General features: G+C 40.7%; 1 protein-coding gene across 2 annotated transcripts in view; it reads left to right on the forward strand.

Annotated features, from left to right (window-relative positions):
• Window positions 1-15,084, forward strand: part of LRRC3B (leucine rich repeat containing 3B) — a 48,070-nt gene extending 32,986 nt beyond the window's left edge. For both annotated transcript variants that reach the window (XM_085311752.1, XM_085311753.1), the window contains one exon: window positions 13,829-15,084. In XM_085311752.1, the coding sequence (XP_085167878.1) occupies window positions 13,992-14,771 (780 nt within the window). In that variant the 5' untranslated portion in view covers window positions 13,829-13,991 and the 3' untranslated portion in view covers window positions 14,772-15,084. The remainder of the gene's footprint in view (window positions 1-13,828) is intronic.
• Window positions 15,085-22,414: the final 7,330 nt, after the last annotated feature.

Below are 22,414 nucleotides of genomic sequence, written 5' to 3' on the forward strand. Positions count from 1 at the left end.
ACAGAAGCTTTAGAGAACTTCAGTCTTGTACATCAATTTGTAATACCCACTTGCGATGATTACCTGAGATGATTCCTCAGAAGAGAAACTTATACTGTGAGCTTTATCTGACTTTGGAAAAATAGTGTATGTTTTTTTTAAAAAAAAAAAAAGGATTTTACTTGACTTCATGGGAGACTTTTGGTATCATCCAGAGCAGTCGTTTCGAAATGAAAAACATGTTGATTGTTGTAAACACATCTAATTTGCAAAGTCCTTTAATGGCAGCTGAGTGTCTGATGTAACTCACCAGCGTGTTAAGGAACAGTCAGTGTTTCTAATCCTCATTTGGAGTCAGGCAGTTTCTGGTGAGCAGCATAACAATACCTTTCACTACAGCCTTCCTTATGAAAATCCATGTAATTCCTGTTTAGTGTCTGTAATCAGGTGGAGTGGGCATTTCCATTAGAGTGGTTTCTTCCTGAAAAAGAGATTTTAATTATTAATGCTGTATTTTGACAGAATTGAGTTTTCTGGGTGTGTCTGAACCCCTTTGAAGGCATCCTGGCACCTCCTGTTGCTCGCTTTGGGCACAAAGCAGTCTCCTGGGTTCTTTAGGCTGACCTAAATTACTGGGCATGATAGGAGGTTTGCTGGTAAAATGAAACGTCATGGGATAGACAGGGGGTCAGATTAGGTGATCTAATGGTTCCATTTGGCTGAAAGCTCTTAATAAGTGAAACACTGCCAGCCCAGGATGGTATTAAAGCTTTCCGCTACTAGATTTCACTTGCCTGGGAGATCCTCAGCTGAAACAGAGCTGCAGAGCTTGTGTTTGTGCTATCCTTTTTCTTGGGCACTAACACTGATAGCAGCCATCAGAGCTAGAAGTARCTTGCAGATCCTGGTGGGAAAATGCTAGTCTTGCTTTCACAGAAGTACAAAAGCTTCATGTCTAGCTCTTCTAGACTATGTTATGTTCAGCTTTTAGAGGTATAATGATATTTAAATATAGAAATAAAATCTATTATTAGCCAGGTATTGTGGCATACATTGAGAGAGAAAAGATACATTTTTCTGGCAAGCTGATGAAAAAGAAATGACAGTTATTTGAAGCTGCTCATGGATTAAAATACTAAAAGTGTGGATATGGTCTTACTGGTGTGCAGTTTGATACAAAGCACACATTACAGAAGAGGCTTATGATACCTGTGCTCAACATCTGCATAGACCAGGAAGTGTATGTATGTCTGTTGTTGTAGATGTACTCTGTGCTCGCTCAGCTGTGCAGGTGCTAATGCATAGGTTTTATAACCATTAACCCAGCCAAACCAGCATCTCTGATCAATATATTTCTTTGGCAAGTCCAAATGGCTTGTAATTAACTTAGTATGGCCCTTGATTTCAGATGGTCATTTAGATGTCTTCTCAAAAGTGCTTAATTGCTTATTGATCTCATAATTATTCTGTACTTGCTGTCCCTTTCTCTATTTTCTGAAATTCATTGCTAGTTGACTACTTTAATTTCTTCAGTAGCAACTTGGGGTGCTGAACCTTCATTTTAACTTTGGAACTTTTAACTCGGCAATTTCAAACTCAGTAGGTTTTCTTTGTTTAAATGTGTAAAAACCTTAAACTTTTTTTTTTGCTTTTTTTAATCAGACACTTTACTTTTGAATACCTCTTATCTCTTAAAGGTCCTGCTATTCTACAGCTAGCAATTTTTGAAGCACAGGGAGCTGAATTAATAACTGCCAACGTACTCTTTAAACTGCCATCCCCACTTGTTAATTTAGCTTGCGGTTTCTTTCCTCCCTTTCAGACGTTTTCTTACAGAGTAATTGTTCTGGCAATATGTTCCTCTTATTTGTGGTCTCATTTTGTGGATATTAATCAGATTGTTTCATTTCAATAGTACTTCCGTCCTGGCTTCTTTCCTTACAAATTCCTTGTGTTGTGGGTTATTACTGTGTATTTCTGTCACTGGACAGTTTGTGCATGGAAAGGATCAGCCTTGGCCTTCCATGGCTTAACATAGGGGTAGTGTAGATCCCAATTAAAAGCAAGAGTGTGTGAAAATAGATTCTAAACTATCTTGGTGGCACTTTCTGCTCACATCTGTATTTCTGTGAGAGGGATCTAACCCAAGAAATGGCCTAATTTGCCGTGATCTGTAGCAGTTCGTTGGGAACTCTTCTGATCGGGTGGAAGAAGAAGCTTTCAGCCATACTCTGCTTCATTTTCCCGCTCCCTTTCCTGTCTTTCATTGGAGTCTGTAACAGAGAGTTTATTTCTTCCATGACTCCCCAGTAGCTTCAGACAGCACCTGTGTTGCTGGTTGCTTCGTGCAACCATAGCCAAGTTCACGAAGTCGCTAGCATGTTCCTTGCTGAATGTTCCCTTCAGATTTGCAAGCTTAGTTCTGTCTTGCTGACTTTATTATCAGCACAGCTTCCCTTGCCCAATTACTGTGATGTCTTTTCTCTCCTTCCACTGTCTAATAAGTTGCAGGAGTATTTGGATGAACCTGAAATGAGCCTGAAGATAAAAGTATGCAGAACAAAATAAATGCCTTCAAAAGCAAAAGGAATGTCTCTTGACAGCCTGAATCTTGCTTGTCTTCTGCAGGGTAGTACCTCAAAGGCCTATTAGGTTATGGCATTTCCTTTTGCGTGGGATTAGATTTGCACTTTGCAAAGTAAGAATGATATTTTCATTTGGACAAGGACACCATCTGCAGTCACCAGATGCAGTTATCAAGATTAAATTGCAAAACTTGTCACTGATTATGTTGATAATCATTGAGGTGATCAGTGTAATTATCTTCAGATCAAGAAGGCATTTTCTGTATGATACGATATTGCAGAATTAAGACGAAGGAGCATCCATCATTAGCTTCTGGGTAGAGCCAGGATACAGCTTGGATGGATCACTGGTCTTTTACACTTTGATGATCATATTCTTTTACAATATGAGAGAAAAACAGATCAACAAATATTGTGAAATTGACCTTTAGAGTTGAAAACATCTTCCGTTGGATTCTRTTGGATTTGATCAAAACCTACTATGTGGACTGGTCATGAAAGACTCCTATACATTYAGTTCATAACCAGTGTTTAGAACAGACTTTACTCGGGATCTCTTTACCTGAGGAAGGCAAAGAGTTTCCACTCCAGGTTGTTTTAACCTTTAAGAATATGTTTTTTTTTTCTAGTGTAGATCATCTGGAGGATTGACTCAGCTGCTGCTGAAAAGGATTTTATTGCCAGAACAGAGTATGGCTGAGACTTAGTAGAATATGATCCCAAACTTTAAAAATGATTCTGACTCTAATGCATACTAATAATTAATCTAGAAACAAATGAGATAGCTTTGGGGAACTCTTACAGACAGTCATTTGTCAGTGGTGGAGCATTTCTCTTTAGCATCTGTAATATGGCTCTTCATGTACTTATATAGTGATAAAAAAAAATTTTTGAAGATAGGCTTGCAGAGGAGTGACTGGTGTGCTTTGAGCCTTTGTTCAATCTTCTATAGATTGTCAACCCAATTTCTTGCAAATATAATGTATTCAAGTGACGATATTTAGCTTATATCTTATGCTTCTCACTTTTAACTTCTTGCATGTTTCCATTCCCTATGTGTATGTAATGTTTTGGTTTCTTCTAAAACAGTATAGATAYACATACACACTGTTTACATTTTGCATCAGGGTATATTGCTTAGGGAAGTGATGGRAGCCTTTTGTAGTCTAAATCACAGAAAGAGGATGCAGGAAAAAAACAAGTGATAGTGACAGTGGAAGACAGGGGGAGAATAAAACCATATTCAGTCTTTGTCAGGACTTGAAAGAAAGAGGTCTAAGAGTTCTTCCTTTAATTTCTGTCAAGCATATGCAGTTCTATTCAAAGGAATGTGTTGCCACAGAAGACTTCCAAGAGCAAAGCCTCGTAGGAAAGATAGAAGGAGATAATTGCTAATATTCTTCTGTCATGGAGCTATATCTGTTAAGCCTCACACAGTTATTTATCACTTGAGAGTTATAAAATAATTTCTGACTTGAGATGAAAAGAGAGAAAAGTCAAATATATTTTTTGACATAAACCCAACCCATCAATCTTAAAGTGCTGATTCATTTGCCCACACATGTATAATTAAGTAAGCTGTTAATCTGTAATAAGGAGTAGTACATTCAGTGATCTCACAATCAGAAAGTAATTATGGCTTCAAATGTTCATTTGGATCTCCTTAACCATTTTATTACTCTAATTGTTAAGAGAAAGTGTTCTTCACTGTCACATCTGTAAACTTTTACCTACATATTTCACTTCTGCAGCTGGAAATGTTTTGCCCTGAACAGATGTTAAAAGGATGTCTATAGAGGAAAGTTTGAGGGAAGACAATATCCACTGGCATTCTGAGTCTTGTCTTAAAGAGGAATATCATAGTTTGAGTACATTTGGTGTTTCATTACATAATGAATCCATTATGTAATTGAAGTTCAGGCTCTTACTGATAAATTTCTGTTATACATGGAATCAGTGATCTTCTGAACTCTTTTTTTCCCCCACCTCATTTGCTGTTGACTTCTATTAATTTCTTTTCTTACTGCTTTAGAATTTCATCTTGCCACATTCTGACATCCTGAAAATCTTCCACTGAGACTTTCATCTGGGGATTTCACTCACTTGGTGCCTTGCAGGCCGCTCTTGACATCTCTGTGGCTTGGTGCTTTATAGTGTTTTCAGTACCTGCCTTCAAGGTAGCTGTGCTCTGAAGCGGTCAGCCAGCTGCACAGTGTTTGAGGAAAGCCAGGGAGAGATGCCAGAAAGACAGAGGTTGTCAGCACCCTAGGTTCAGAGCGTCGAGACAAGATTCTTGTTCTATACACTAAACAGAATTTTTCCCTGAGGGTGTCTCAGGGCCACATAATGGGTCGTGCTGTCCAGCTCCAAGTCCCTGTGCAGCTGGTRGGATTGCACTTGACTGCTGTATATACCACAGTGGCTGCCTGTAATAATAGAYAGACTGCATTTTTTAAAGAAATTTTAAATTAATTTGTCTGGAGGAATTCACTTGATAGTCATGAAATTTGCAGTTCTGTAGTGAGCAGATGATAGCACAGAGATAAAAAGTAATTGCTGTGTTTTCCTTTGGATCCTGCTGCTTTTCCTCAGCTCCAGCTTGCAGGTGTCATTGCTTAGAGGCTCTGTACTTGCTTGGCCAGGGCCTCTAAGGCAATCACACTGCCATGGTGTAGTTTTATCATTTGTCCATAGGAAGTGAAAAAATGTACTTTTTAAATGTGAATTACTGTTATATTGATACTGTCCCTTTTGACCAGTTGTTAGTTGGTAGTGACTTCAGGTTGCTACCATCCTGAAACATATTTAGACTAATACGTGGAGGAAGGGGGGGGTCAGCATTTCCATATTGGTTCTCTACTGCTTTTTAAAAAATTGTGGTTAGATTCTGTCTGCAGGGAGGAAAGTGTTAGAAGAGTGGGAGATCATGGAGGTTTTTCCTCCCGCTCTGCCCAGACCTTGTTGGCACCCATCAGCTTATGCTGCTTACACACATGTGCAGGCCAAGCCGGAGGGCAGCTTACTGGGAAATGTATGCTTCTGTTCATATATTAACCATGGTTTAAGGCAGGTTAAGGATGAGACTATGTGGAAATCATTATTTCCGTGGATATATCTTGCCTGTTTTGATTCTTCACAGGCATGCCATTTACAGTCACTTGTGAGTAGCAGTGGCGAATCTCTTTGATTCAGGATAAATTGTCCTGTCCTCTGTCCTGAAGCAAACTAGACTGTTTGGATGGAGGAAGCACTTGTGAATTTTAGCTGTCTCTAGCATTACAAATTTTGTCTTCAACTTACAGATGTCCTGTCAATACTAATTACAAGGTAGCATGTTTAGAGATAAGCTAATGTAAGATTTTGTATGACAATGGCAAAAAAAGGMGTACCAAGACATAAAATATGCCTCTGAGTATAAGGATGTGGAGAGTAGGGCTGGTTTATGTATGTGCTATAAAAGATGGGCATTAGAGGAGACTGGGTTCAAGGAGAATAATCCATTAAAAATAAAGAGTTAATCCATTTTCTGTTTCAGTGGGTAATTTACTAGCTCAGATTTAAAACGAATGTATCCAATATAGCGAAGTTAAGACCTATTTTAATTGAGAAGTAGGAGACCAGATTTATCAATGAACACATCGTTTCTATCTATCAAGATAGTGAATGTCTTAAAAAAAGTAATAATAATAATGGCAGACCTTTCAAAACTGTAAAACAGCTCAGTAATTGACTGGAAATCCGATAAAACAACGATCTTGTTACAAGGGTCCCTTTTGAGGGATTTTTAGTTTTAAACTTTTAATATTTATTCAAAGTGCAAGTTTGCCCTAAAGGATGTCTAAAAGAAGAGCCCTTTTTAAAGGGTTCTACTTTTTCTGGGCTTTTCTAATTCCATATCAAACTTCTGCAGTTTACAAGTGAGAGGGTTGTTAGTCTAAGTATCAGGGGTTTTCTTGGACCATGCTTGGAAAGTCAAGCTTTTTTTTTTTTTTTTTTTTTTTTTTATATTGAAGGCTTACTGGCTGTGCAGCGGTAGCTGGGAGTATGGTTTGAAAATGGTTGCATTGCTCTCACAAGCATAAGGGCAGTTTGCAGAATCCCTGCTCTGGGTTGTATGTGGGAAGAATAGGAGGCATCTCCATGCGGGCAGTCCATCTTCAGGCTAGAGGGCCTGCAATTACTTACAGGCTTGTCTTTATTATTATTAATTGAAAAAAAAACATTGAAATGGGTGGACTACATGTGGAGGGAGATCTGTTGTGCCATTTGGGATCTGTGTTCGAGTAAGGACTTTTCAGGGTGCTGTACCTAAAGCCAGCAGGCAAGTGACTTACTTTTCAAGCTCTAAATCACTGGAAGAATGGTATGGATGTTTTTTTTTTCAAGGTAGGTGAACTGCGCACTGGTACGCTATGACCAATATATTCTTGGGAAGTTGATTGTACATGATTTTTCCAAATTGTACTTTCTGGGAGTAGAAAAGTAAAAGAATAGACAGRTTAAATGGAATCAATGCACAGCTGTGAGGCCACCTCCTGTGGCTGGTCTGTTAGGCTTCTTCCTGTTCCCCCTTCCCTTTCTTGCTTTCTCATTTGAGCACGTACACTTCAGTGACAAAAAACATCCTCTCTAATCTTGGCAACTTCAGTAACCACAAATAYGAACTGTAGGCCCAGATGCTGAACATCTCTCTAGTTAGCTGTAACCCCACGGACATCCTTGGACTGACAGAGGCAATCTGTTTCATCACAAGATCCAGCTTTGAAGACATGAAGAGAGGTTATTCCAGTATCTTATGTTATTGATAAGGGAAATGGAACTGGTATCTTTGCATTTCTTTCACAGCATGGTGTGTGCACCATCCCACACTGTGCATGTGACAAGAGGATGGTGGTGTTGCACAAATACCAGTGAAGACAATTTAGCTTAAGGAATCTTCACAGATGGTCCTGCAGGAGATGGAAATGTCTCTTGGCATAAGAGATCAGCAGGGAAAACTGTTTGTAGCCAGACTTTCTGACCCTAGAAGCCATACAAAAAACTCTAGGGGACTGACAGCTATGCTCTTCCTTTCACACTGTGCCCTCAGACATGACTTCCCAAGCTTGCCTTGCCCCTGYGCCCTCACCATCTTTCCCCAGGATCCTAATGCTAATGTAGTCACTCTTAGCAACTCTCATGCTTTTGGGATAGTGCTGCAGTCCCTCTACATCTTCTGGGCAGCTTGTGTTCTTCTCTGCCTCTTCATCCTTGTAACTCCCTCTGTGACTGTGTGGCCCTGCAATGTTAGGCTTACGCCCTAGGTTCTTTATGTTTGTACTTGTATTTTAGAAATTCGTACAAAATGCTATTTCACACCATGCTGGTTGTCTATGCTTTTAGTATTGCTGTCCTTTCCCTGTGCCTTCAGTTACTATTTATTTTTCAGTGCTCTTTGTATTCAYGGTTTTCTAATTCCTTCATAAACTTATTTTAAATCAGTCTTYCATCCCTTTCCCTGTAGTATTCTAGTTACCTTTCTGTCTGCTTTGTATGTTTTGTCTTTATTCCAGCCTCTGCTAYCTTCTTCTGTATTTGGCATGTTCCTACTAGAGAAAATTTAATGGATGCCAAAAAGCGCCAGATCTTCCTTTTGACATTACAAAAGATCAGATTCTAATTTTCTTTTCTTTTGTTGCAGTCAGTAGGATACTATGAGTCAAAGAAGTCCTCAGTATGAGTTTAGTGGTAGAACCCAAACCACAGGTAACCCTTGGATCAGATACTCTGATTATGGAAGCAAACAAAGCTCCACTTCCCCTGACTGATGCTCTGTTCCACTGGATTGCTTCTGGTTAATTTGCTGAGAAGTTGCTGCGCTTTATTCTAGCTCACCTAATATATTTGTTGGCTGAATTATTAGTTAGAGTTTTCAACTTGTATTTGCTCTTCCTAACAASTTAAAACATTGAGAGTTTTTCTCCCTATTTACCCATTTACTTTGTTTTCTCTTTTGAAGAGGCACTGCTTCATTAAACAGTTCCGTGCTCAATCTGTAATGCATGATCCTACTTTCTCCACTCTGAACACATTAGTACATTAAAGGAGAAGAACTTCATTTGTCTTCAATGGGATGACAATGTTTCACATTATCTTTTGTGCATGAGGCCTCTTTGATACAGTAATATGCTGAAACACTCTATGATTTGGGATGATTTTTTTTTTCTGATGAGGATGTTCGTAATCTTTTTTAGCCTGTACTGAAATGAATATAACATTTGGTCTTCACACACTGGTGAGACGAGTGTGATGTTTTTTGTTCTGCAAAACTAAGCATCTGAAACTACTGCAGGTCTTGGCAAAGAGCCTTCAGGGTCACACAGAATCATGGAGTGGTTGAGGTTGGAAGTGACTTCTGGAGATCAGCTAGACCCTGCTCAGGCAGGGTCACCTAGAGCATGTTGCACAGGATCACATCCAGGCAGGTTTTGAATATCTCCAAAGAAGGAGACTCCACAACCTCTCTGGGCAACYTGTGCCAGTGCTCAGTCACCCTCACAGTAAAGTTTCTCCTTGTATTCAGATGGAGCTTCCTGTGTTTTAGTTTGTGCCCATTGCCTCTTGTCCTATTGCTAGGCACCATTGAAAAGAGTCCAGCCCCATCTTTTTGACACCTTCTTTTCAGGTACTTATACACATTGATAAGATCCRCTCTCAGTCTTCTCTTCTCCAGGCTAAACAGGTCCAGCTCTCGCAGCCRTTCCTCGTAAGAGAGATGCTCCGGTCCCTTAATCGTCTCTGTGGCTCTTCACTGGAGTCTGTGTCCAGTGAACCTGTATCTTTCTTGTAGTAGGGAGCTGAGAATTGGACACAGCACTCCAGATGTGGCCTCACCGTGGCTGAGCAGAGGGGCAGGATCACCTCCCTCAACCTGCTGACAACACTCTTCCTAATGCACCTCAGGATACCATTGGCCTTCTTGGCCACAGGGGCACATTGCTGGCTCATGATTAACTTCTTGTCCAATAGCACTCCCAGGTCCCTCTCTTCAGAGCTGCTTTCCAGCAGGTCAAGCCCCAGCCTGTACTGGTGTGTGAGGTTATTCCTCCCTAGGTGCAGGACTCTGCACTTGCCCCTGTTGAGCCTCAGGAGGTTCCTCTCTGCCCAACTCTCCAGCTCTGAATGGCGGCACAGCCCACAGGTGTGTCAGCCACTCCTCCCAATCTGGGATCATCAGCAACCTTGCTGAGGAGGCACTCTGACATCCAGGTCATTGATGAAAAAGTTGAACAAGACTGGACCCAATACTGTCCTCTGGGGGGACACCACTAGCTACAGGCCTCCAACTAGACGCTACGCTGCTGATCACAACACTGAGCTCTGYCTTTCAGCCAGTTCTCAATCCACCTCACTGTCTACTCATCTAACCCACACTTCCTGAGCTTGTCTCTGATGATGTTATGGGATACAGTGTCCAAAGGCTTGTTGAAGTTMAGGTAGACAACATCCATTGCTCTCATCTATCTAGCTAGTCATTCCATCCTAGAAGGCTATCAGATTGGTTAAGCATGATTTTCCCTTGGTGAATCCATGCTGACTACTCTTAATCACCTTATTTTCCTCCACATACTTGGAGATGACATGCAGAATGAGCTGTTCCATYACCTTTCCAGGGATGGAGGTGAGGCTGACTGGCCTGTAATTTCCTGGGTCCTCCTTGCCCTGTCTGAAGGCTGGAGTGACATTAGCTTTCTTCCAGTCCTCAGACATTTCTCCAGTTCTCCATGACCTTTCAAAGATGATGGAGAGTGGCCTAGCAATAACATCTGCCTGCTCCCTCAGCATTCGTGAGTGCATCTCATCAGGGCCCGTGCATTTATGAGTGTCAGGTTTGCCTGAATGATCTCTAACCCAATTCTCTTGGACCAAGGGAAAGTCTTCCTTTCTGCAGACTTTATCKCTTGTCTCTATGGTCTGGGATTCCTGAGGGCTGTCCTTAGCAGTAAATACTGAAGCAAGGAAGGCATTCAGTAACTGCCTTCACTGTGTCCTTCGTCACCAGGGCACCCACTCCATTCAGCAGTGGGCCCACATTTTCCCTAGTCTTCCTTTTGCTACTGATGTATTTGAAGAATTCCTTCTTGTCCTTGACATCCCTTGCCAGACTTAATTCCAAATGGGCCTTAGCCTTCCTCACTGCATCCCTGCATACTCTGACAATGTTCCTATATTCCTCCTGAGTGGCCTGTCTCTTTTTCCACATTCTGTGTACTTCTGTTTGAATTTTACTACAAGCTCCTTGCGTATCCGTGCAGGTCTCCTGCCCCCTTTGCTGGACTTCCTACTCATAGGGATGCACTGATCTTGAGCTTGGAGGAAGTGATGCTTGCATATTAACCAGCCCCCTTCTTTCTAGGGCCCTAACCTATGGGATTCCTCYGAGCAGGTCCCAGAAGAGGCCAAAGTTTGCTCTCCTGAAGTCCAGAGCTGCGATCCTAGTTATTGCCCTGCTTATTCCACACAGGATCCTGAACTCCACCATCTCTTGGTCGCTGCAGCCAAGGCTGCCTCCARCTTTCACAGCTCCAACCAGTCCTTTGTTGCTTAGTACAAGGTCCAGCAGCACAGCTTTCCTTCTTGGCTTCTCTACCACCTGTATCACAAGGTTACCATCAATGCATTGCAGGAGCCTCCTGTACCTGATGCTGAAACTCATTAACAACAGCACACCTTCTGCAGGAGAGCTGCCTGTCAGCCCAGGCCTCACGGAGAGACCTCATGCACTCCCTGCAGCCTGAGACTTGTAGAGCTGCATCTGCTTTTCAGAGGGTCTGTCTGGGTCAAAACCTCTGACGCAGCTGATGCAGCRAATCCAACAGCTGCTGGGGAATATGCTCTGCRGCATGTCTTGACKGTGTCTGAGGAAGTGTACACTCCTAGGATTGGAAATTAAGGTGCCTTCTTGCACCTTTCTGCACAAACTGCTGCGTCTGTTTACTGCCTCTTGTTAGCTGCGCTCTGGGTCCTGTCAGCCCAGTCCATTTCTGCAATATGATTCCAGTATTGGTAGTGAAAAACTGCTGTGCGTAAGTAGTAGGTGGTAAGGGCATGCTTGCTGACCCCRTCATGCTTGAAGATGATCTGGGTCACTCTTTTGCTCTTACTTTTGATTCAGCAGAGTTGTGAGTAACATAAATATGAGGAGAAAAAAGATACATGGCCGTTTTTGCAGGGAATGTGCCTTCGTGCTTAAGCACCCAGCACTGCTGGAGGGAGAAGCAGATTGCCAGTGTGGAGCTGCCAGAGCGAGCAGCTGCCGGCTCCGGCTTGGCCTCAAAATGGGCTACACGTTTTAGCAAGTACTTAGCACTTTTGGGCAGGCTGGGGAAAAAACAACTTCTGTAGCTTACTCCTTCTGTAACAGATTTCTTTCTGATCTGATCCGAAGACTATGCACCACAGTGACCAAACAGCTTTAGGGAGGCTTGGCAGAGAYGCACTCAGTGCAACAGGTTTCCTTCACATAAACCCTGTTTGCAGAACTCTGTTTCTTGCAGAGATGCTCCCTTTCCTCATAGGGAACTCTTCATAATCTACTTACTTCCCTTCATAACAGTTTTACATTTTTTCTTATGAAATTACTGGAGAAGAGGAATTGCTAACAAGTTTTTATTTTTGCTTTAGAGTAGAAGTTTTCCCTTTTACGGAGGGATGGAGGATTTCCCTTTCATGTGATTTCCGTTTTATGGAGTCCAAGTGTAAACTTTCTGTTTAGGGTCTCRGACAGTCTCTCTCTTGCTTAGTAATAAGTTTGAGTAGTGGTGATGCAGGGGATTGCAGTGAAATTTTTTTGAACTCTTGCTATTCCCCAGCCATAGCAATGGTGTTTTTGTACATAACATACTTGCTATCAAGTTGGTTTTTTTTGGTGGGGCAACTGACATACGAAGCATCAGCAAAAGAGCTGAACAAAACTTACATTATGTGTATAAAATACTCCATGACATATCTGCTMCAAGGTTAGGTGATGTGCCAGAAACTGCAGTTAGTGCATAAATTCTGCAGTTATGCRGGCAAAAATGATTGCAGTGCAATTTTGTCTTTTTCCTTGTAGGATTACAAACATCCTCCCTGCAGAGATTGTGCTGTTCAGTGGACTACATTGTGGGTTTGAGAAAAAAATCATTTATATGTAAATACAACCTGAAGGCTGCAAGTACCCAAGCTGCAACAGAGACAGAGGGCATGTACATGAAAACAAATGGGCCTGTTGTGGTTACAAATTCATAGTTTACCGTAACASGGGAAAATAATAAATGAGGTTGTCTTTGAAACCTTATAGGTCAGCATTTCAGACTTCTGTATTTGTGTTCCAATTAAAGAGGAAAACAGAAAAGCTTCTGGATATTTACTACTTTTTAAGCTGATCTGAGAGAAGAAAATCAGAAACAGTAGGGTTTTCTTACATTCTATTAACGTATTGTATGCCGTGAAAGTGATATTTTGTTCTGCTCACGTGCACAGTTGTATATGAAGTCTATTTGGTGTACAGATTTGAGATTCTGGTATTTGTTTACTTCCTTTTGTTAAATGAGTAGAAAATTTTCAAGAAAACTAATTTCTGTGGGTGTTGCAGCAGTATGTAGGAAGTACCATGAGGTACAAGAAGTACAATATTCACAAAGAAAAAGGAAGAGGGAGATGAGCAAGGAGATGATGGGTTTTTGTGGTGTCTTCCAGCAGTATTTGGTTTACTTGATTTGTAATTGTTCATTGATATACTAAAAAAGTTTCCTTTAATTGCTTTAATTCAGATTTAAAATATCATAAATTATTTTGAGATAAGTTTATGTAAACCACCACAAATTCCTGACTTAGTTGTCACTGTTCTTGGAGCTACAACTCTAACTCCTCTTAAAGCATCTTCTACTCCAGTAAGGGAGAATGTAATTCACTTTTATGGCTGTTGTTTTAGGAAGGTCTGTGATTAAAAAAAAAAAAAAAAAAAAAAAAGCCCAAACTACTGCAATTTGGAGTAAGTGTAGTCTGTCCTTTTAAAGATGTACTGGGGATTTATGTACTTAMTTCAGATTAATGGTAATAGGAGCTACCTGAATAATTCCTCTGGTGCACTAATAGGATGGGATAATAGATCATTCAGTGATGATAGGATGGGATAATAGATCATTCAGTGATGCCTTTCACTTTGCCTACTTTTTTTTTTTAATGGAAACAAAATTGGGATTATCGCTTATAGTATAAAGAACTTTTCTTCCTCTCCATAGGTGTGCTTTTAAGAAGAGTATTGACCATGAGGAAACGCACATGTTAGGCTGTTTTTACTAATCCTACTGAAGAAAATGAAGCTATATTTCAGCTTTGCAGAGCCTTTTCCCATCACTGTTGGCTGAATGAGAAATGGTCGTGAGATTATGCTGACATCCCAGCATGCATTTGGTAGACCTGTGGTTAACGCGTTCCCTCTCCATGTGTCTGCTCTTACAAAGTTTTGTCCTCATGATACTGTGCTTTCATTCTGCCAGTATGTGCCCAAAAGGCTGCCTTTGTTCTCACTCGGGAGGTTTAAACGTCAGCTGTAGCAATGCAAACCTCAAGGAAATACCCAGAGATCTTCCTCCAGAAACAGTCTTACTTTATTTGGACTCCAATCAGATAACCTCTATCCCCAATGAAATTTTTAAGGACTTGCATCAACTGAGAGTCCTCAATTTATCAAAAAATGGGATTGAATTTATAGATGAACATGCCTTTAAAGGGGTGGCAGAAACCTTGCAGACTCTGGATTTGTCTGACAACCGGATTCAAAGCGTGCACAAAAATGCTTTCAACAACTTAAAGGCCAGAGCCAGAATTGCAAACAACCCTTGGCACTGTGACTGCACGCTGCAGCAGGTGTTGAGGAGCATGGCGTCCAACCACGAGACCGCCAACAACGTCATCTGTAAGACGTCTGTGTTAGACGAACACGCTGGGAGGCCCTTCCTCAACGCAGCCAACGATGCTGACCTCTGTAACCTTCCTAAAAAGACTACCGATTACGCCATGCTGGTCACCATGTTTGGCTGGTTCACCATGGTGATCTCATACGTGGTTTATTACGTGCGACAAAATCAAGAGGATGCAAGGAGGCACCTTGAGTACTTGAAATCCCTGCCAAGCAGGCAAAAGAAACCAGACGAAGCTGATGACATTAGCACTGTGGTATAGTATTCTGAACACAATGACTGCCTTTGTGATGGAAATTAGGTTTGGAGGACACTAAAACCAGAGGTTTACTTCTAATGTTCATTGTAATCGTTAAGACTTTTTTTTCTTTTTTTTTCAGTTTAACTGAATTACGCCACTGTTGAGCTTTCTAACAGAGAGTCTTGTTTGGGCGGTATACTTTAATTGTTTCTCTGGTGATATCCTAAAGCAAGTGAATTGATATGTAAAACATTAGTTTAGATCCATTCCACTATTTAATAACGAAATTTATTTTTTTAATTTAAAAACCAAATAAAAGCTGAAATTTGAACCATGTAAAGCAGAGTAATTTATTGCTCAGGAGCCCATCCAGTGGCAGAACAGGCGGTGGGTTATCCAAGACCCAGGGCCCGACCCCAGGAGAGAGCTGAGGAGCTGGCAGAGTGGTGGCCCATGGGTCAAGGACGCGGGCTGGCTGGCCGCTGGGGTCCCATGCCTGAAGTGATAGCCATTCGAGACGTGGGGAGACCAGATGAAGGAGCCCACCTTTCAGGACGCCGTGGCCAAGCGGGTGAGTGCGCGGGAACGCCGGTCATGCCAAAGCTCTCTGGGGGTTTTCAGGAGGTGTCGGTGGTCATAGGGATATTTGTCTGGCATGGGGAGAGGTGGGATGGGTGGCGAGGTCTCCTACTCCTGCTGCGCCTTTCAGCTGGGGATGCAGCACCAGCTTTCGTGTTGCACCCCCATGAGCACCCAGCGTGGACGTACCACAGTGTCCTGCAAGCTGGGGAGGATACTGCCAAGGTGAGAGCAAACTTCTAGTACTGCTCCAGTTAAACTACTAACACTGACAGCAAATAGCTAACTGAAAATGTAAATAATACTAGGTTCGTCAGTCTGCATTTGGGCTAGCCTGTGTGATTTCTTCTCTCTCTCTTTTTTTTTTTTTTTTCCTTAGGATGCAGCCTTCTTTAAAATAATCAAATTAAGTGAATATATAGCCTGAGCATTGTGTTTTAGCAAGAAAGTAGTTTTAGATAATTTTATTGATAAATGCTTTGGAAAATAAAAAGCTCATGCAGTGAAACTCAGCCTTGAATATAAATTGAGTATTTTAAAGCTTTGCTGTCTTTGAAAATGTCATGGTTTTCTGCTTTCACAGATAAACTTTTCAAAGGGAACAAATGCACAAGAATGTATTTCTCTTGTCCTTTATCACCGTAGTAAAATGGTACTTATCTCTGGGTCCCAGTAGAGCCAGTCTAACTAGCWTTGGAATATGGGTTGTAGCAGTATGTATTAAAAATGTATAAAGTGCTGCTTTACAAAAAAGAATTTTTGGAGGACAATCTTTAAAAATTTCAAAAAATCCCAGTAGATTATCCATTATTTCTGTTACAGGTATATTCTTTTAAGTTTTAGAGGGCACCGTGTTGTTTATCTTACTTCTTTCAGAACATTATTAAAAGAAAATTGTCCCTAAAATTTATTCCAGATTAGGTGAGACAACAGGAAAAAAAAAATTAATTCTTTAAACGTGTATGGAAATAACTTTTTTATGTCATCCTTGTGGGCTGAGTTCTGAGTAGCTGCTCTTACTGATTGATTTGCCTGTTTGCACTGTTTTATTCCCACAAAGAAAAAGCTTTGGGTGTTTTTGATGAACTACATTGGAATACTAAGAGTGCTAAGTTTTCTAAACAGCACAATTAGTTCAAAAAATATCTGCTCCCTGGCTTTTCTGACTGCCCCCAATTAATTACATTTTTTTTTTGAAGATAGGAGGCAGTTGCTTGCACATCCTGCTTAGTTAAAATTTTATAGGTGCCTTTTCCAGCCTSTGCCTTGCTGAGATTTCCAGCATTGCAGAGTTGCTGCCCTGAGTCCCCCAGGCTCTGCCCACCCACACCACAGCCCACAGCAGTAAATGCAAACATGAATGTGAAGAGCACAGATAAACTGGTGCATGGTACCAGCTAGATACGAAAACTTATTAAACAGAACGTTTAATATCTGCGAGCAGATATGCACGTGCCACCTGCAGCGACTCTGTATAGCCTGAGCCAAGTTCTTGCCTGGTATAATTCTCTTAATTTCTGCAAAATCTCCTTTAGAACAAAATTTATCTTTTTTCTATTGTGTATTACCAGAGCAATATTTTGGGTCCCTGCTAGTATGCTTCTTTAGGAAAAAGCAGGGCAGGGGGGCTAGCTAAGGAAGAGAGCAAACTGGAGATGCAAACTTAACCTGGAATTCAGTGCTCTTTATTCCCAAGTAAATGCAGAAATTGCTTCAGAGGATACTGTCAAAATGCTTTGAAGAGCAGCATTTACCAAGATCTTGTCAGTCTATCACCTATAGGTTTTTAAAATTTGKTTTTCGAGCAGGATTTTTTAAAAAACAACTCTCTCCCCCCAAAATGAGTGAGAAAACTGTCTAAAGATTTTTTCTTTAGTTTTTCTTATTTTTCCACTTCGTTTCTTGGTATGTGGAGCTGGCTCTGGGGCTGGTGTGGTTTTACACTTCTGGCTTCACATGTTAAAAATCCTGACCAAAAACAATTTAAGTTGAATTAAGCTGTACTCTGTGAAGGACTTTGGTTTCATATCAGTTCTCCAGTTTTACTGATTTTCTTTAATTGATTCTCTATCAAACATCTCTTGTCACAGAACTTTCCTTTTTTCTTTTGATGCCAATTCAGAAATCTCAATTTAAAATCTAAAAATCGTGGTAATGCTCTGACAACCAATACATGCAAACCCCTCAAGGTGAATTTGGCTGACAAGGGAAATAAATGAATTTACTCTTCCTCAGCTMTATTGACTTGACACAGCTAGTATTCCTGACAACTCAAATATTTGAATTACGTCTGTTTATTTCACAGAAAAGAAACAGGAAGAAAAAAGATAAAATCCTTTAGCATAAGGAGATACTTACCATGTTTAGTGCATATCTTTCTATCAAAACTACTGTATGTAGAAAAACCTCTGCTGCCCTCAATAGCTAAAATTTTTAATTTTTGATTGTATATCACTTTAAGACTTAGAATTTTAGTTTCCTAATAAATTTTGTTCTAAAAATGAGTAAATCAATATATTGCTAGCTTTAATATCTTAGCAGATAAATACAGATGAAAGGAAATGGAAGCTTCCTTACTCATGGGAGATAATGTATGAAAGAAAATAAGGAGGGAAGGATACAATATAGTGATTCTTAATTAGCTTATGAAATAGCTTGGATTAAGATGATTTGGAAGAAGTAAGGCTAGGGCTCAATAGGTTAAATGTGATTCTTTTCACTACTCTGATTTTTATTTTATTTTTTTTCCTTTCCTAGTTTTTATTCCTACAGCGTAAGTGATACCTCTTAAAGAGTTTTCAACATGAATTTTCTTTTAATACTAATGCTGATATTTTTTCTCTGCTATTTTTCTGATGCTATTATTATGCTCTGCAGGCAGGAACTGTGATGGTGCATTTGGGCTGCGTGCATTTAGGCACATACTTTCATTATTTTATTCTGTTCTCAGTTTTGTACTGAAGCAGATACAAATATCTGCACTGTTAATGTATGTTGATGTTTTTAAGTATTCTACAACACTGGAAAATTGCCAGGATTTGTTTCARGTATTTGAAAGAGAGCCTTTTCCATAGGCTGCAGTATAGATTTCTACCTCCTGCTTCTAGCTACAGTCTTCATGTTGCTGTACGGATGGATCCCTGTTTACCACCAAGTGTCTGTGCTTTGGCCTGTGGGAGCAGTTGTCCATGGCAGAGCTGATAGAGACTTTGCAACTAAGGTYAATGTCCTCTTTTGTGGATCAGAGTTGCCAGGATTTGACCTGTCTCCAACTAGGATTTCATAAAGCTTCCAGAATTAAGTGTGGTGAAACCAAAATGAACAGCTGAACCCCAGCTGCTGTAACTTTCATAGACCATGGTCCCTATGGTTGTTTCCAGAAGAGATTGATGCTGCTGGGAGCTTCCTAAGGACAGGTCTTTACCAGGTAGGGTGGGATGAGTCCAAAGCAAGCAGCAGGAAACATTAGTAGGTGGTATATATGCTCACTCATCTTGCTGAGGAGACAGAGTTACCTGACAGGCCAAGAGCTGTCAGTGCGTATTTGCTAAGGAATTGTTAGTTTTCAGTTTTCATTTTCAGCTTTTTTTTTTTTTTACGTATGCTTTTTTGTTTGAGGCAGCAGCTATAGTAGTTTTATAATTCTGCATGTTATTGTAGTTAGTGTTTGTCCTCATGATTGCTTTCAAAGGGACAAACTAAATTTGTAGGATTGCAGTGCTACAGAAGTGCTACTACAGACAGAAAACATGATGAAGTAGGTTGTAGGCTTCCCAGCAAGAAAATAGGAGAATTCTTTTTTACTGAAGAGGTGCCATACAGAAAACCTAGCACAGTGGGTTTTTTACTTTGAAGGGGGTGATGTATAAGCACTAGGAAGCAAGCAAAAAAGGAGAAGTAAAAGGACCAGTTAAAGTACGAAGTGCTTGAAAGTATCATGGAATCTTGCATTATGTTTAAAGGTGCACTGGAGGCTCAGAGTARATCTAATTCTCCAGTTAAAAAGGATGTCTCTACTCACACACATGCAAAAAAGWTAGCATTGCTAAGCAAGAGTAAATGAGACTCTTAGGAGTAAAAACATAGTSTTTAAATTGTAGGAGTCAAATCTAAAGGAGGAAAATTGAAGAGGGCACAAATTCTGGTGGGGTTAGATGTAAAAGTATAATATGGCAAGCTAAGAGGCACAAAAGCTAATAGATTTTTTTTTCCAAACRCATCATACGAGAAGCCTTCTCAGTAGGGCCAGAAGCTATTCAGATTATAAAAGGAGCACTGTAGGTAGATGRGGCAAATGGTCTGAAAGAAACTAAGCTAGCATGTTGGGGCGAAGGGTGGGGGAGAGAGGKAATCCTGTGAATTAAGTACTATTTAAAAGATAGGAGATAAAAGTAAGAAGCCATTGTCTACTTTGTTGAAGGAGGATGGTTATTGAAATATCTGAGAAGGTTGGCCCAAAGACCTCAGAATGGGAGCAAAGCTTTCCAGCAAATTTCTGAGTGATCTGAAAAAGCAAGTTATTAATGAGCTGGCTGCACTTATAGATGATAAGCAGTTATTCAGACTAGTCCAACCTACAGCTCGCTGTGAAGAAATACAGAAGGTTTTCACATTTATGAGCTATGAGATGTGATAAAATGAAGCATCCTTTTAGTGTGATTTAGCAYGCTAAATAACTACAAGGTGTTGCAGGTGGGTTATCCTTAGCTACAAATGCAATGATATTCTCTAAATTAGCTATCATTACTTGGGAAAAACATCCTTGAGGCACAGTGGGAAGTTCCTCAGTGATCAACCGCAAAAAATTAKTAGGAGGGAATAGACAGCCAAATGGAACAGCACTCAGGCACTGTATAAAATCGATGGTGCACCCACATCTGGAAGATTGCATTTGGTTCCTATTCCCCTCTTTTCCAAAGAAAACTAGACCTGCATAGTATATCTAGAAAAGATGCAGAGAAAGGCAATAAGATGATCAAGGATAAGAAATGGTTTCCATAGGAGAAGAGCTCAAATAGACTGGCTCTCTTCAGCATGAGAAAGAGATGATAAAACCTGGAATGATGTGCAAAAGATAACTAGAGAAGGACTGCTCACTGTTTCTTGCAGCAGAAGTTAGGGCAGTTCTAATTTAGAATTATCAGGGAACAAGTGCTTTTTCTGAAAAAGCATTTTTTGTTAGAGAGTGCATTTAAAAAATACAAGATACCGTAGAGGAGTAAACCACATGTTTAAAGGTAGGATTCAACAAATTAATGGAAATTAGGGTCACCAGTGGTTATTTAAATTAGCAGTGTTGGTGTAGATACAGCTCAGCCCAGGAAGCCCTGATCTGCTTATCCAGCAGGCAGGGAGGATTTGCCTAGAAAGGACTCACAGGTAAATGCGCTGTTTCTCATAGTCCACTCTGAGGGGGCACTACAGTCTATGTTGAAGAACGGCAGGTGAGCTTGCTTTCACCACACGTGGCAGCTCTTATACGGTGGGTGGGAAGCCAGCTGCACTGCACTTCCCTCCTTGTGAAGCAGGAGGGGTCATCTGCTGCGTGGAGAAGGAGCTTTTGCAAGTGTARGATGGGAACAGAGCCCAGGAAAAGCAAAATTGCATTTAACACTTGGTGTCTTGTTGTGGKGAATCCCAGTGCTAACTGCCAGATAGCATTCAGGTGCTCTGCGCTGAGTTGTGCTGTGACCATCTTAACTAGAGGAATGACRGTTTTTCATCACCAACCTGTGGGAAAGCTATTCAGAGGGCTCCCACAACACCTGATGGGAATTCCGTGCTGCTTTTCAAGCTCACCTTGTGGTGCATCCGAAAAGAAAGGAGATTTCCCTACTGGCTGTTTATAAAATCCTAAAGACTTGATTTTTACAAAGAAGTCCCTTTTTGATTGCTGTCTGTTTTTCCAAGTGGAAATTGGTGTGATGATTTAATAAAAGTATGAATACTTCACGGTGCCAGTCATAATCAGGAAATACCCTAGTGTCTTTAGTTTCTGTATGTTTCTGCTCTTGAGTCAGTCAATGCAGCATGCAAAACCAAGTAAGCATCAAATTCACACTGTATGTACATCAGCAGATGGAGTAGGTGTTTCTTGTRTGCCAGCACATACATGAAGATGTATGAACTGCACGTGTGTAGTTCCTTCATTTCACATTCAAGCCCTTTCACATTTCCCTCTGGTTAGTGTGAGCGTGGTTGGATATGTGTATGCGCATGTGCACACAGGTAGAACAGGAACCCCTTTGGATGTTTTCATTTTTCCTATTCAATCATGAAGCACATTGCTTTGTTGCATTGAAGACCTGGTTTGTGCTGCTTGTGAGCCAGCTTCACCTCTGTCCTCYGCCTTTGGCGACGTCCCCTGTCGTCCCAGCAGCAGCTGCATGCAGCTGGAAAGACAGTGGAGTGATTGGCAACACTCACCCTCTTTCTCTCTTTCTGAAATCCTTACTCAAAGCCATCAGTTACCATTTACAGCTCTAGCAGGCTTTTTTAAACTCTCTTCTTTTCCTTCTGGCTCACAGAAAGCAATACAATTTTCTTGACAGAACAGTGGTTAAGTGAACGGTGTAATGCCATTTATCGGAAGAATACAAACGTGACTAGTGTCCCTGAATCGATTTCCCTCTTCTGCATTTCTTAATGAATAGCTCTTGGCATTACTGTATATTTGGTTGTGTTCTTCTCCTCGGAGATAGTTATCCTTCCTGGAGGCATTTGCTTGAGATGGTTCTGAATCTGAATACAGCTGCTAAAGCTCCAAAATGAAAAATGGATGTTTTAAAGCTGTTGCTTTGAGCTTTCAAATGCACATTGTGAGCAGCCTGCTTATTTGGTGGGCCAGTTTGTATGCAGAATTCATAAAGACACAACAATCTCCAGGGCCCGATAGTGGCAGATTAAACTGGGCACTGAGCAAAAAAAAAAACTGACAACAAAAATCCATATGCTGAACAATCTGTTTAGTCTTTCTCCCTCATAATTGTTAGTCTTTGTCTCATAACCAAAGAGTTTGTGATCCCTAGTCTTGTACACAGCTCCATCTTCATTTGRAAAAAAAAGGTCTTTTTTTAAACACATCT

This window comes from Rhea americana, unplaced genomic scaffold, assembly GCF_003343005.1.
Source record: "Rhea americana isolate MKP2758 unplaced genomic scaffold, rheAme1 scaffold_35, whole genome shotgun sequence".
NCBI classification, from domain to species: Eukaryota; Metazoa; Chordata; class Aves; order Rheiformes; family Rheidae; genus Rhea; species Rhea americana.